Raw genomic sequence first — 16,984 nt, 5'->3', positions numbered from 1 at the left:
ACGTATGATGCACGATCCTCGCAGTAGATAGCGCTATGTATGCAATAGCGAAAATCAGATCAGTGGTTCGAGTCCCATACAGACCTGATTTTTTTCAGGTCTGATTTTCGCTATTGCATAAATAGCGCTATCTACTGCGAGGATCGTGCATCATACGTATCTCGTACCGCAGTTCAAAATATAAGAACTTCTTATATTCATTGTATCTCAAAGTTGAAATGGTAAATTGGCCAACGTAACGATTACAAAAGCTGACGTTTCGAGCATTAGCCCTTCGTTGGAGCGACGTCGTTTCGCTCCGACGAGGGGCTAACGCTCGAAATGTCAGCTTTTGTAATCGTTACGGTGGCCAATTTGCCATTTCAACTTTGTTGATATATCCAAATTATTTCGTTACTCCGACCGACTCAGCCCCAAACAGTTTCTTTCGAAACTATCAGCCTTTATTCATATGTAAATATGTAATTGAGTTATTTTGTAAATTACCAGCTTTTAGATCCAAATATTAAAGGCTGTTCATTAACCTTGAAATTGAATTAAATTGTATTGGCAAAGCAGTTAGTAAGGCTGTTTGGTTTATTATAAACGGCACTGGAAATCGATTGTTATCAGCTTTGATTTATTGTTGACCCATCTGGCCATTTAAGACCTATTCTGTGTTACAGAAACATTGCATGAATAACCCCTACTGCATGACTAACCCCTATTGCATGAATAACCCCTATTGCATGACTAACCCCTATTGCATGACTAACCCCTATTGCATGACTAACCCCTATTGCATGACTGACCCCTATTGCATGAATAACCCCTATTGCATGACTGACCCCTATTGCATGACTGACCCCTATTGCATGACTGACCCCTATTGCATGACTGACCCCTATTGCATGACTGACCCCTAATGCATGACTCACCCCTATTGCATGACTGACCCCTATTGCATGACTGACCCCTATTGCATGACTAATCCCTATTCCCTATTGCACGAATAACCCCTATTGCATGAATAACCCCTATTGCATGAATAACCCCTATTGCATGACTAACCCCTACTGCATGAATAACCCCTATTGCATGAATAACCCCTATTGCATGAATAACCCCTATTGCATGAATAACCCCTATTGCATGACTAACCCCTATTGCATGAATAACCCCTATTGCATGAATAACCCCTATTGCATGGATAACCCCTATTGCATGACTAACCCCTATTCCCTATTGCATGAATAACCCCTATTGCATGAATAACCCCTATTGCATGAATAACCCCTATTGCATGAATAACCCCTATTGCATGAATAACCCCTTTTGAATGAATAACCCCTATTGCATGAATAATCCCTATTGCATGAATAACCCCTATTGCATGAATAACCCCTATTGCATGAATAACCCCTATTGTATGACTAACCCCTATTCCCTATTGCATGAATAACCCCTATTGCATGAATAACCCCTATTGCATGACTAACCCCTATTGCATGACTAACCCCTATTGCATGAATAACCCCTATTGCATGAATAACCCCTATTGCATGAATAACCCCTATTGCATGAATAACCCCTATTGCATGAATAACCCCTATTGCATGAATAACCCCTATTGCATGAATAACTCCTATGCTTGGTGAGACACTTTTGGGCTAAGCAGCAGAATACCCCGCCATCATTTGCATGTCAGTGAATAAGAATGGTGTCTATTGGGTTATGAAATAATTTGGATATGTCAACAAAGTTGAAATGGTAAATTGGCCACCGTAACGATTACAAAAGCTGACGTTTCGAGCGTTAGCCCTTCGTCGGAGCGAATAGAGGAGTTGTGGGTTGTGTGTGCTCCGAGGAAGGGCTAACGCTCGAAACGTCAGCTTTTGTAATCGTTACGGTGGCCAATTTACCATTTCAACTTTGTTGATATATCCAAATTATTTCGTTACTCCCACCGACGCAGCCCCAAACAGTTTCTTTCGAAACTATGGGCCTGATTACATGAGCCGGGCTGGCCCGGTTAGCCGGGCTGATTTCTTTTGTTTTGGTGTTCGCCAAAGCGTGAAAACAAAAGAAATCAGCCCGGCTCATGTAAACAGGCCCTATCAGCCTCTATTGGGTTATGCCTCGTTCTTCGAAACCTCCCGACACATGTAAATGAGGATGACCAGAGCGGCCGGGTATTCTGAAGTTACTCCGAAGTAACAGCGCGTTCTGTTTTCTATGTAGCCAAAAGCCATTTCAGTCGCAAAGCTGGACTCACCCGAGTCCTTCGCTGGTTCTCCACAACGCCCGCGATTCCAAGACTAGCGGCTTTCCGGCTAAAAAGAGAAATGCAAAATGGCGTCGGACCCTGGCTTTGTACCGACGGCTGTGAATGTGGAAATTGAAGGCGATATAACTGTGCCTGGTGCCCCGGAGGAAGATGAAGAACCTAGCACTCTAGATGAACCAGTTTCTGTAACTTTAGTGAGTTTTATTTCAAATGATTTCATTCGTATTTGGTGCCGAAAATTCTAGCTCTAGCATGTATGTTTTAGTTCCTGATTGTTGAAAGATCTAGACACCGGTTTAAATAATCTTTCTCGTTTCTTATTTCCTCTTTTCCATATAGAAGCGAGATTTGACGGCAGTTAGCAAGAAATTCCTTCATGTGCTTGTTCCAAGACAAAGTAAAAGCCTGCTACGTGATTGTAAGATGTATTTATATATACGGCTGCTGTTTTTTCACGTATAAACGATCTGATCGTAATATCACTTATCTTCAAGACCATCTAATATTTGACAACGCTTGATAAAGGCTGACTAATAATCACTGGTTGTTCCTTTATTTTCAGGGGATCTATGGGGTCCTTTAATTCTTTGTGTCCTTCTAGCTATGTAAGTAATTTATGCCTTTGAAGACAATTTTCTAGCTAAGTTTACCCTTTTTTCTTCGATTGCAGTCATGCTTTAAATTTTCTTTACAACTAGCGGTCAACGTGTTTATAACGGTCTTTTACTCATAATTTTTAAAATTAAGATGAAATACTACAAACTCGAATCATTGCTACAATCAAAGGTAGATACTGAGTTATATATCTGATTTATTCCGTCCTTTTAGTTACACGCGCATGTTTTTGTTTGCATGTGGCCATACGATATAAGCATACTTGTAACAACTTAAAGTAACCATGGAGTCAATTGGGCTACCTTATGTATACTTCTCCTCGTAGAGATTTTACACTTATGCTGTTACCGTAATTTAACTCTGAAGCAAAAATTAGTCATAAAGCCTTTTTCATTTTTTATTTAAACTATGTCTTGCTAAATAGGCATTCTGAGATGTGTGCAAATAATGTCATGGAAAGTTGAATTTGGTCATATGCTTGATTAATTTGCTGTAGTTCTGTGCACTATTTGATCAGTATTGATTTGCTGAAGCAAGGGCATATAAGAAACCAGGAAAGACTTATTGCTGCTCGACATTTCGTTTCCAGTCTCTTGATAATGGAGTCATGATGATTCCGAAACATTGAGCAGCAATAAATCTTTCCTGGTTTTTTATTCTGTATACTAAGCATTATAATTGGTTAGCCTGGAAGTGAGTAGCAAGGCATTTAAAGACTGCTTGAAACAAGGTGTCTGTCATATGTTGCTCTGCTTTTTAAGTAAAAAAGCAGGTTTATTTTATGAGATATATACTTTTAATTACAATGTGATGTCAATAAGACCATGTTGTACAGGAAGGAGACTATGTATATTCTAAGACTTTACCAGACTTCTCTTTTAAGTTCTATTTCGTGACTCAGCACACTAGACAGAGGAAGGTGAGCTGAGTACTCTTTATATTCATTGCTATTTCTGTCATTTACTGTTGTCATATCATTTCCATTAAGGATGCTTCAAGGTCACACTGTGGTTGACAGTAACAGTGATGGAGGACCTCAATTTGCTGAGGTGTTTGTGGTGGTCTGGGTTGGAGCTCTGGTTGTCACCGTGAATTCCAAGTTACTGGGTGGAACAATGTATGTACAGGCTAGTATTTGCAATATTCTCACACTGGCCTCTTGAGATACCTTATTATCACTTATTTTTGCAAGACTTAATTTTGCGATTTAGAAGTATTCGCGAAATTAAGGTCCCGCAAAATAATGGTGCTGTGAAAATTAAAGAAGTGAAATTTAGAGACCTTTATAAAATCCCTTATTTAAGCTTTCTGCCTGCTTAGAGTTTACTTATGAGCGGGATGGCTCAAATTTCAGTTCAATGCATGCCCTTACATGTATTCCTCATCATCTCACTCATCTTGGTTGTATCAGCCCTTTTAAAAGATGTTACTAAGTTGCTGACATTGTTGAACATTTCCGCCAGTTGTTTGTTGCGTTTGAAGTTTCCATCTGTTATGGTTAAATAGAATACAGAAATGGAAGTTTAAAAAACAAGCACCAGTACTTGATTCGCGAAATTTAATTTGAAAAACGGTGATTCGTCAAAATCACAAATTTTAAGTCCCGCGAAGTATTTTTATTCCAAACACACGAAATTAAAGTCATACAAAAATAAGTGATAATAAGGTATAAGATTGAAAATCAAAGAACAAAGGCTGAAATTCATATTTAGGTAGAGAGGCACTCCCTGGTTAAAAGCTTTTTTCATAAAAAACGGTTTTTGGTTTTTTGACTTAAGCCTTTCAAAACTGCTATAAAAGGCTTTATAGACCAAACACTGAAAGAGGAAATTTTGAAACATGGAATGACTTCATATGCAAATATGAATTATCACCCTGGTCACTGTTCTTTTTTTTTATTTTGGATGTTGATAATCTAAGGGCATTGAAAGTGATGTTCATTAGTCTGAATATATATATCTTATTGACCAAGTGCGAGGGCCATACTGGGAGAATATTGGCCCGAGGTCTTGACAGTATGGACCAAGCGCAGCGAGGTCCATACAAAAAAGACCGAGGGCTGATATTCTTCTAGTAGGGTCCGGAGCAAGCTTGGTTAATGAGAGATTTATTATATGACTGAAGTTCAAAGGGACACAAGTGTGGTTTCATTCGGGACCATTCGGGACCATTCGGGACAGTGCCCAGTCCAATACTTAGAGAATATTGGACCAGCAATAGAGCATTTTGATTGGTTGATTTTAGTTATTGACCCTCTGACTGCCCGAGTCGTGTAATAAATATGTTTTAACCATACCTTGTTTCTAAATGAGGCAAAGCCTATACGGTAAAACCCCTCCACAACAAACACTTTTAAATAGTAACAGTGAAAGTGGCTTTCATAGGGAAGTGGCTATAGTACAGAGATATACTGTACTTGTGTATTACGATACCTGTATTTTTTACTCTCATTTTTTCGTCCAGTTATGATAGAGTATTTCAGTTAAAAAAGAGTTTAAGCAAAGCAAAAAAATGCTAATTATGGACTAATAATCTGAAACACATTATACATCAAAAATTGATGTGAGTCTATCAATTTTGGAATGTTTGCTTGTAGTGAGGCCTTTTTTTGGCTGTTTGAGTGAACTTTTACATATATGTTTCTACACTGTTCATCAAATATTAGTGATTTAGAACTGGAAATTAGAGAGGATATTTTGTTTGTCTGGGGATAATCTAGTTACTATTACTAGTTGTGGACAGGTGGCTTTATGGTTACTCAAGATGCTGTGGAAGGAGTCATGATTAAGAAACTCCATAGCAAATCTAGAAAACTTTGAAATAGGTGTGCCCTGAAAAAAAAAATCAAACAAACAATAAAACAAAAACCAATGAAAACAATAATTCTCATCCTCAGAATTTGCTATACTTTCTGCTGAAATTTTATCAAAAGCCATATCAATGATATTAATATTCTTTGTTCTTATTTTTTCAGATCCTTTTTCCAGAGTGTTTGTGTTCTAGGATATTGTATTCTTCCCTTGGATATAGCACTAACAGTCTGTCGGTTGATTTTAATTACAAAGCAAACACTGGCATTATTTGCTGTCAGATTCATTGTTGTCCTATTAGGATTTGCTTGGTCAACATTTGGTGAGTAAGGTGCTATTGTTATTTTGGAGAAATTATTTCCTCTGTAACTTACTATGTAGGCGTGAGTAGTCCAGTGGTCAGTGCGCTGGACTCTGGGTTAGATGGCCCGGGTTCAAGTCCTGGCTGGGGCTTGACGTTGTGTCCTTAAGCAAGACATTTCACTCACATTGCTTTGTCTTCTCGGATAGGACATAAAGCTGGAGGTCCCGTCTCTTGCACCTATCAATTAGTTAATTTTGGCAGGGGACGTTAAAGAACCCACATCACGAGATTATTGTGATGTGGTCTGGTCTGTTTACTGGGAATGGGGGGAGGGGGGCATCTGTAAAATTTCTTCTTTAATTGTTGTAAACTGCCGCCGGCAGTCTGGAAAAGTCCCTCGCACAGTGTTGTAAAGCACATTAAAGCATTTACGTGGAAATTTGCTATAGAAATTGATCTATATTATTATTATTATTATTATTATTATTATTATTATTAGTGGTACTTTGCCAGTGATCCCTTTAAGTTCCAAGATCTGATTGTTAATTCTCCCCTCTAGCTGCTACACATTTCCCTGTAAGTAAGTTATAGGAATTTGGTTTTGAATCAAGATAACAACTTCTACCTGATAAGTTTTGAATATTCTCATTAACTGTTTGCTGGATGATGTCTAAATATATTAGGGAGAAGTTACATATCAATCATTTCTGGTAGTTTAAGGGTTTTAAGGTCTTTCAGCCCTTTACTTCTTCACATCAGTATGCAAGTTCTCCATACAGTTCCCTTTACATTTCAAGGAGAATTTTTCTTTAGAACAATCAAGAGCTTCTTGAGTTTGTGAGCATTTCCTTAAAAGGTACTAAGTATGCTTGGCTCTCTATAGGAACATCTCTAATGGAGGTTAATGTTCTTGTACAAGAGCATCAGCTTTTTGACAGGGATTGTAGGCGTTAGTGCAAATGTTTTGAACAACAACTTCGTTCTATTTCTGTGTTCCCTTTATTAACTCCACTCTTTTATTGTTTTGGTTCTGTGTTGTTTCATTTTTCTTTTGTCTTTGTTCTCTTTTTTTTTTTTCGCTATCCCTATTTATTTTCCCCCATACTCTGTGAGTGATGAAAGATTTGACCCAAACGAATCAGAATTTCAAAGCAAAACCCAAATGATTTGAGTCCTTGCCACAGTTCTGATGAAAATTTGTTACCCTCCCCATTCATAATATGCATTAATTTTACAAAGTATTAAATAACAACCCATTTCTGCCTAAATTTTAAGAAAACTGAGATTTTTTTTTTCCACTTTTTTGCCACTTTGCATCGCTTTGCAAACTGACCATTCGAACATCAAACTATAAACACGAGTAATAATTATAGAGATCTCTTTGGACCCTGAAAGGTGTTTAACACCTTTGATATGAACTCATCTGTAACGTGTCATTCACCAACACGCCAATATTGTCACGAAATCTTCCTCTTAGAACTACACTGATAGAAATCAAGTTATTCATACAATTTCTTATTACTGGTGCACACAAGTAAATCGCATTCGTTACACTGATTCTGTTCTTGTGGTCACGAAGCCGGCGCCTGTCGATCAGATTGTGGTGCGAGTTGACTGTCTCGATGCGTTTCTTCTGGTTTTTGAATCGCCGGGCACGCTACCTCATCGCAGGCAATATATTCTCTAGAGGGTTCGCTGCAAGGTTTTCCGCCATCGCTTGGCCTTGGATTTGTACATGTCCTTGTTCTGATCCTAGTTCCTTTTCCACACGTTACGGAACATGGTCCGTATTCGGTCCATTCCGTGTAACCGCCGTCGACTGCACATGGATCGCCACATTGGGTATATTCCTCGGCAGGGTCCGTACAAGGCTTTCCACCATTGCTCGGCGGCGGATTTGAGCAGGTCCTCTTTCTAGTCTTAATTCCCTTTCCACACGTGACAGAGCACGGCCCGTACTCACTCCACTGCGTGAATCCGCCATCAACCGGACACTCGTGAGTATTACAGAGTTGTTCTTCCCGCGGTGGTCCTTCGCAGGGTTTTCCTCCGAAAACCGCCGGTGGATTGTTGCATTGCCTAGTTCTAAATTGCTTTCCTCCGCCACACGATCTATCGCATGCCGAAAAACCGCTCCAATCGCTGAATTTTCCGTCGATGGCACATATTTTCAAAAAGCAAGGCTTTTTGTCTTTGTCCGGGCCGAAACGATAACAATCTTTTCCGTATCTCCCAGGAGACGGTTGAGCACAAGTTCGATATCGTGTTTGAAATCCCTCACCGCAGTCTTTCGAGCAGTTACTCCATGCAGACCACTCTGTATAGCCTCCGTCCATAGTGGCCTCAAGAAACGAGTAATATCCACCAAACGTTACACAACACAGAACCACCGAAAGCCCAAGCGTTGGTAGAAGCCTTCTAGAACACATGATCGTGTAATATTTTGATTTTAAGCTCTATTTCCTTACGAACCTTTACATAATAACAACTTTCATCGAGTCCTCGTAACATAGAATTAACCAACCGTGTCATTGTTGGTTCCTTATTGTTATTGGTGAAAAATATGCATTATTCACACGTGGCACGCGACATCTTGTTAAGCATAAATTATTTTCTCCCAAGTTTCTCATCGTTAAAGCATAGTTGGTAGAGGGGACTAACTATGGTTAAAGAGTCGCAATTTTAGCTTCGGTGCGACATTTTCCTTTTCGAAGATAAAAGGTCAAGAGTCTAAGGACTTCATTCCGAAGAATAAGTACGAAACGATAGATCATATGTCAACTTCTAGCGGCAGCGTTGAATAAAAAGTAAATGCGTTGAATAAAAAGTAAATACGTTGTAAAATTCCATGCGAATATTACGTCGTTGCTTAGAGTCCTGCAAGTCAAATACAACTGGAAAATGAAATCATTCTGGTCTATCAGTGTGAAGAGGCTCGGAATTCATAAGCAGCGAGAAGTCCACTTTTTACGGACTGTATTTTTTTTTTCTTTCCATTTATTTATCTCGTTTACGATTAATTTACAATTTTGGTTGTTTCGGTGTTTTCTTCAATAGTAATACAGTATTTTCTCTGATGTTGTTGTCCTTTCGGCGAACGAGTTAGTTGTGCGTGGTTGGGAGGTTGGCCAGAATTCAAGGCTTTACAGAGGTGCAAACGAGCAAGATGATAAACATGTCTCATCTATTTTTATATTTCTCTTTCCTTTACAGCTTCTGTGAAGTTCCTTGGTGACAGCCAGCCGGCTAACAGGAAAGCACTTGCAGTTTATCCAATATTCTTGTTTTACTTTGTCATCAGTTGGATGATTATTTCCCATTCGGGCTGAATACACGAAGCATAATGCTTTCTAACGAGTTGGCAAACCTCCCAGTCGAAGGTAGACAGAGTACCCCCTGCTCTAAGCAGAAGTATTGTAAGAAGTGCCGGAGGGTTTGGGGGCTGTCATGTGGGCAAAGAGTATTTCCTGACACGAGCAAACGAAGGCGAGTAGGAAAAGCTGTGCAAGGTTGTGCAAAGCTGGTTCCGATATGTCGCTCGTTATCTAGAGGGGTGTGACTCTTGTCTTTCTAGTCTCTTTACCGCTATTTGTCACCAGTTCTACGGTGTATTGTTATATTCGTTTGGATTGTCACGCAGTCATATTACTGCAGGATGAACCAACGTAACGCTTACCCAAAGATTTTGCATTAGTTTTGTTTATAACCTTTTCGGTCAGAAACTCGTCTCTTAAAATAATCTTAAGTTATACAAGAAGCATGTTAACTGAACGGTAATATTTGATGTATACACTCAGTATGAAAATTTTTAGGAGTTGCTCCGATGACGATTACTGTCCAGTCTTATCCCTTTGCATTCAATAACAGGAATTTTTGTTTCAAATATGATCATAGTGACTCGTCATGACAGCGTTATTTTATAGAGTAGAAAAAAAGTACTTACGGTGAATTTGAAATCGATATCCCTTTTTTTGTCCTTTGGACAGAGCAAGTGCTTGCGATCGGACTTCTCTCTTTTCTTAGGTACATTTACAAGGTCTATGAAACATTAACGAATTTAGAATGTTAAGAAAATAAAAGAAACCGAACGAAACGAAAAAAACGACAAAAAAAATGTTATGAAATATTTAATCAATTGAGCAAGTCAAACGTTAAGAAACTGTTGGAAGTTGTTTCACGAACAAGAATATTGTGACAATTAAAGAATGAAGATTTTTACTGACTTTAAAAGTACGAAGCCCTATGTAGTGCATAACCGAAATAAAACACTGCTACATTGTTATTCGAGTTATCAGTTGTCATGAGAAAAACGGGCTCCATAAATAGCCGATAGTCATAAAGTTAGCCCAGGCTTCTATCTTTTTTCTCTTGAGGAAAAACAAAGAACTCGGGCAAGCGGCAGAGATCAAGGCTATACAAGAAACAGCCCCCTACCCCCTCCCCCTCCCCCCAGAAATACCTTCAAGATTGGTTTTGGGTGGGGCGGGTAGAGGATTGCTTCAAGACTCCCACAAAGCAGTCACTTGTGTAGACAGGTTCATTCATTGAAAGTGGATATGCCTTCTCCGAACGTTTCCACAATTTCGTTTTAAGTCGTCTCCAAAAAAGGTGATTGATGAGGCCAGAATGTTGTGAGTAAAGTAATGGAATGAACCGTTCTAGCTGCCCATTCCTTATTTCTCTCTTGGATTAGGATTTCTTGGCTTTGGGACGACAAAAGGAAGAATAGGTACCCGATGGGTACACGAGTCGATGGTGCTCTATGGTTTAACACTGGGTCTCAAATACCCTCTTACAAGGCTCAAATATCCTCTTACGAGGCCCATTTCTCTGTAAGTGGACTTTGTTAAGCGCCGCTTTTAGTTGAAAAGGTGGGAGCAATCGAGGGTGCTATGACCAGTGGTACGGTCATGACATGTTACCAACTAGGCATAGCTATATGTAAATTGGTCAATGAATGCTGTGATAAAGGTAGTGATTGTGCAACTAAAATCAACTTTATCTCTTCCCTGAAAGCATCCATATGTAAACGATGCAATCAAACGTAATAGTCAAAGTGGCTGTGGACTCTGAAGGGGTGAAATATTGAGGCCAGTGTATTTCAGTGTAACTTGGTATTTTCAAACTTTTGGTCCACTCCCCGAAAGCCCATCGTCAGTTTTAAATTAAATTTGCTCACTTGACGCAATGGACTGTTCTTCTACCCGCAGGCGAAAGGTCGTGGAATCGACTCCAGGCAATAATTTCGTTGCTATTGTTAACGAGTTCACAAGTTTACACAACAGAATTGTACTTGTATCTTACTTACTTGACTACGAACTTGTCCTTAGCAATAATCGACATTTGCTCGCACACTTGTGCGGGAGATATTTCGAAAGGATGAATATGTGGACGTGTACGAATCATCCAGTTGTTCGGGTACGAAGCGATTCAAACTGGGTACGAATCGTCTGAACTTGGGTACGAATGGACTGGGTCCGAAACGACCGTGAATACGGAACGAGTGGATACCTTTCGGATGCTTCTGGGAATAAATAACCAAATTGAAAATTTTGTGCCGAGCGATGGTTGCTGCCTTTTATTATTGTGACAATAGTTTCCGCTGGTAATTTGGCAATGTTCAGAATTATTTTTTCCGAAAGTAAATTAGTCAAGCCTTGTTCACGTCTTCGCAAGGCTTTTACATACACGATATAATGCACACGAGTATAGAAACGTACAAAAAGGTATATAATCCTTGCACTAACACGATAGGATACAACACAGCAATCTAGTACAATGACTTGACACACTGAGCTGTTGGGTTTTAAAAGAGAGGGATAGTGCATTACCTAAACAGTTCCTGTATCAATGAGGTTAAAAAAGAAAGTAAGACTCCTTTCTCCTTATAACATTGCTTTTGTTATCGTCCACGTCTCTCATTGGAGAAATTAGGTTTCTTTCAAGTCCTTTGGCGTTCATTCCTCGTTGTTTTTTATTAATCTTTGGTTGGCCTTTGAATGTTCTCGTCCTTCTTTCCAATTTTTCTTCAAAATTTGATCCCTTGCGACTCATCAAATTGACAGTGGTTTAGCGTGGTCTGTGCTCTTAGGAGAAAATTTCATAGATTATCTTTTATTTTTAATTATATTACAAAAAATAATGATTTTAATTATGATAATATTAAGCATGAGGAAATTCACGCCCATCATACAAGAAATAAATCTATGTTTCTAAGGTTCGAATAAAAACTAACTGGGGGAAATCTAAGTCGGCTTACATGTTTTTTAATGAATGGAACTCTTAAATGGATCATTGAAGACATCGGTGAATTATAGGATTTTTAAGAAACAATATTTTAATAATATATGACCTTCTCTTCTTTTTGTCCATTAATATTATATTCAGTTTTCATTAATTTATTTCATCTATCTTAATTCTATTCTTTTAATGTATTTAGTTTTTCTACTTCGAATATTTTACAATTATTGTCGTAATTAATTAACTTATTTTTATATGGAGATCCCTCATGAAAACCACCGAAGGGTAATGTGGTTTCCTCCTTAAATAAAGTTTCACTTCACTTCTACTCTTACCGACGACAGCTAAACTGGCCAATCACATCGCGACGCTACTGCCAGTTGTGGAAATATAACTGACGGAGAACAGAATGGGTATAGTTCATGCATTTTAATCCAAATTTGGATTTGTAGCATTTGGTTATTTGCACTTGTTGCAACTGGTTATGGCTGAGCCTTTGTTCAGGATCCCATCATACCATCCTAAGGTCTCGCGAGCTTCAGCGTAAGCAATGAAGAATATGACCACCGCACTTAGTAAATGGATGAACTGAAATACTGCTCAAGTGAAATGTTTCTAAGTTCAATTTCATCTATACTCGAATTTATATTTCTTAAATAAAAACAATGTTTGCACCTCTCAATTGAATTTCCTAATGTCTAAAATCAGCCTTAAAGCCTTTTTAATTGAACGAAACTGGCCCAAACTTATTTTCAAGCAGTCGGAGAACTCATTTGAATTACAAATTATTTTTTAAATCAATTTTCATATTTGCGCTCAGTGTTGCACGTGGAAAGAGCATCGGCGACCTACAAGAAAAGTCGACGTCTTTTCCAGTTTTCTATGGATTCAACGAACACATAATTTCGATCCTATTACCTTGGATATCGACAGTCCTGTTAAAGTCGGCGAATCTTTCTTCTGCTGAATTGAGGGGCTATGAATGAACGTCAAGGATTTGTGATTTCCAATTTTCGGTTTTCGGTTTTCGGCACAACGTTTCTTCAGGTAAATAATCTACGCTTTGATGTATTTTGCTTAGAAGTGTTAAGCTTGTGTTTTTCGTTATAGTTCTTGTAAAATTATTTCTACAGAGTCAAATGTAAGAGGGCAGAGCCTATCATGCATAGCATATTATGAATAGCAGCTGCCATGATAGTTCTTGTTGAACGTGCTTTAACGGCGACGCTATAAATTCGTTGTTGATTAGTGGTAACCTTATCATTTATTTACCTTTTCATATGTGTACTTATTCCTAAATACAATGCGCTGTTATGATTTATGGCTGTATTGTTTTAACATAAGTGTGTTTTAAGCCCTTAACTTCCACGAGCGAAGACAGAATTTCTCCTTGCAATATCAATAGATAAGAATAGAGAAAAATATCAATTAGGGGATTAAAAGTTGATCCAATACCAAATTCTCTGATCTAACATGATAAAAATTGTGTGGCAGACGCAAAGCAGAATTTTAAATGAGATCCGTTTGGGAGTTAAATGGCCAAACAGTCAACGCCCAACCCCAGACGCTGGATCCCCGACTTGTTGTCCACAGGCCGCCCAAGCTCTCTTTGAGAACCACACTGAGGAACACAATTTGCATGTTTATAAGGACTTGTATGGGATTTTCTACAAGATATCCACAAAGATAGTTAAAAGTGAAAATATTAAATAAAAATGGCTTACCTTGTTCCATACTTGTGTTGTTTGCTCCTGGTGTCGTTACTTTACCGATTTCACTTGATTAAAGGCATTTTTTCGAATCATGGTTTTCTACCACATAAAGAGAAGACAAGTGGTAAAATAATGACACCAGGAGCAAACAACACACGTATGGAACAAGGTAAGCCATTTTTATTTAATATTTTCACTTTTAAATATCTCTATGGAGATCTTGTAGAAAATCCCATACAAATCCTTATAAATACATATGATGCACGATGAAATATATGAACAATGAAATATATGAACAATGAAATATATGAACAATGAAATATATGAACTTCATATATTTCATTGTATCTCAAATTCTTATAAATATGCAAATTGTGTTCCTTGTGTGGTTCTCAAAGAGAGCTTGGGCCACCTGTGCTCAGCTGCTTTTCGTATATCGGCTGCTTCGCCACAGATTTTCACGGAGATTCATTTGCACGCTCAGTCAACTATTTATGACTCAATCTTGATGAATGGCATTGTAACTGGCGAATCCGCATGTGACAGGGAAGCGTTTACATTAATTGCTTTCCAGAGAAGATTTAGTGAAAAGAAAAATATCCTTACATCGAAAGAGGACTTTAAGAACTTTGTAGGTTAAACGGTCAAAACAGATTTAAAAGATTGATAAAATTAGAATTCTAGATATCAGGGATAAATAAAATAATTTGGATATATCAACAAAGTTGAAGTGGTAAATTGGCCACCGTAACGATTACAAAAGCTGACGTTTCGAGCGTTAGCCCTTCGCTTCGACGAAGGGCTAACGCTCGAAACGTCAGCTTTTGTAATCGTTACGGTGGCCAACTTACCACTTCAACTTTGTTGATATATCCAAATTATTTCGTTACTCCCACCGACGCAGCCCCAAACAGTTTCTTTCGAAACTATCAACCTTTAGGGATAACTTGAATAAAGACTGAAATACTGATCAAAGCTTCGTTTTAAAGTAGTATGACAAGACGAAAAAATTATTCGTATTTCCCTTCTGCAGCTCTGGTTTTGGTTTGGAGACTAAGGAGTTTGTACAAATGAACAATACAAAATAAGTCAAATCTATGCGAACCGCATCTTCCTTTTTTGGAAAAGAAAGCACTAGCACGGCTCACAACAAGGAAACTGAATAAATATGATTCAGCAGCGACTGGAACTTAAATCTGTTTCAGCAACGCGGATACTTCTCGTTTACATAGCAACGATGTCGCAACGATTGGTGGTTTCAAGTGTCTCGCACTCACGTAGTATTCTAGACTCTCTAGACACGCAACTAATTACGAAAAGAGGGCTACAGGATATTTTTGAAAATTTAGGACATTTAGAGCAAGTTAGAGCAATCTAGCAGAGGTATTTTACACCGCAATCTATCAATACCGAATAAATGCAAGTGTTTCCAGCGTCCACTTCACGACGTTAGCAAAATACCAGGAAAAAATATGTTTTTGTCCTTTAAACCTCAAAAACAACTATTGCTATTATATGATAAAAAATTTTTCGCCCTAATTTCTCATCATTGACTGCTCAGAGAGTGTAGTTTAGAAAGAGGGAGAGAACTTGTCGTCGATTGTTAGCTCGAGTTAAAAAATGCTACATTAGAAAACTTCTTGTCGTAATTGAGACCCAATTGTGTCGTCAGGAAATTTACTACAAAGTGCAATGGACGTGCAAAGTTTTTGTTTGTATTTCACCGAAGCCACTGGTTTTTCTTGAATTTTCGAATTGCCTCCACGTTGTGGTTTCGCTTACAGCGCTCTGTAGACATGAAAATTCAATTGTTAAAACCCCTGGGGCAAAGATCTAACTTTAAGATCTTTACATCAAAGGGAACTTGTAATATTAGCTAGTCGGTTGAGAATTCTCATTAGCTTGAGTTTCGTGATAGACGATCGGGAGGTTTACAATGAGTAGCAATGAACTATTCATTTCCACATACCACTCACTTGCAACTTGAGAGAATGATTCACACAGTTCTAATGCTTGAGAGTGTTTTAATGAAAAAATTTGGATCAGTTGAGTCAGTTAAAAATTCAGTTAAATTATGCGAAAGGTTGGTTTCATAAACATAGACCTGTCATCGTCATGGAGCATGACGACGGCAGGTCTATGTTATTTTGGCATTGTCTATGTGTCTTTAAGTAATCATTCCGGGTAATTGTTCCAAATGTGGTCAGAAAAATTTCCAAATGTTTTCTGTTTTTCAAACTTCTTCAATGATGTCCAAAACGTAGTGGGCCTCGCAAGCATCAAATTTTGCATGTCCAGGGCCTCTCTTGAAACTAATTCTTGTTAGAATTGAATCAGTTAGGTTTTAATGAAGTAGGTTTCCACATGAATTTACGTATATTCCTAGACCGGATGTAAAAGGTATATGCAGCATGCGTTCCTGTTTTGAATATTGGACAAGTTTTTTTGTGATTTTATAATTTCGAGTGACATTAAAGTTTCTTTCGGTCGGCCGTTTTAATCCACGAGTGATTTCTTTGCGTGCGGACACAACAATTCTGTCGTAAATGGCTTTCATACCTTGCTTAATATATATGTCGATGAATCTTTGCCTCAAGGGGTACATTTGCTTAATGTAATCAGTTTCCATAGAGTCAATTCACTGGGACGTGACTGAAGCCGTTGCCGGATTCAATGCTTTTGTAGCTTGCCCAAACATGCCAGTCGATTTAACGCGAACTAGAGAAGGAAGAGTGCAAAAGAACGCATAAAAAATATGCATTAAAGGCAGTTTAGGAAAGCAATTAACATCGTGATACCAATCGTTCATAAATCAGACAGAATTTGCCTCTCGCAAGGCTAACGTTGACGTTTTTTGCTTTCGAACCAATGAAATTTTTAAAAGTTCGCTCTGTAAAATTTGGTATCTTTTCCACAAAATATACCAGAATATTTACACTTCAGAATGAACTTTGGTTAGCATTGCATGTGCTAAAATTAACTACAACTTTTGGAAATGACGAAGTTGTGAATCAACCGGGTTCTTTGCTTATTTGAT

General features: G+C 38.2%; 2 protein-coding genes across 2 annotated transcripts; one reads left to right on the top strand and one right to left on the bottom strand.

Annotated features, from left to right (window-relative positions):
• The first annotated feature begins 2,300 nt into the window (after positions 1 to 2,300).
• On the top strand, positions 2,301 to 10,282 carry LOC111338822 (protein YIPF6). Its single transcript, XM_022945361.2, has 6 exons — positions 2,301 to 2,460; positions 2,606 to 2,684; positions 2,829 to 2,871; positions 3,870 to 3,998; positions 5,856 to 6,013; positions 9,209 to 10,282. The coding sequence occupies exons 1-6, from the start codon at positions 2,332 to 2,334 to the stop codon at positions 9,322 to 9,324; spliced, it is 654 nt and encodes a 217-aa protein (XP_022801096.1). The 5' UTR covers positions 2,301 to 2,331; the 3' UTR covers positions 9,325 to 10,282.
• Positions 6,976 to 9,156, bottom strand: LOC111338821 (coadhesin). The gene has a single exon (XM_022945360.2). The coding sequence runs from the start codon at positions 8,422 to 8,424 to the stop codon at positions 7,567 to 7,569; it is 858 nt and encodes a 285-aa protein (XP_022801095.1). The 5' UTR covers positions 8,425 to 9,156; the 3' UTR covers positions 6,976 to 7,566.
• Positions 10,283 to 16,984: the final 6,702 nt, after the last annotated feature.

Source organism: Stylophora pistillata, chromosome 9 (assembly GCF_964205215.1).
Source record: "Stylophora pistillata chromosome 9, jaStyPist1.2, whole genome shotgun sequence".
Lineage (NCBI taxonomy): Eukaryota > Metazoa > Cnidaria > Anthozoa > Scleractinia > Pocilloporidae > Stylophora > Stylophora pistillata.
This window is presented reverse-complemented; position numbering and strand designations above follow the sequence as displayed.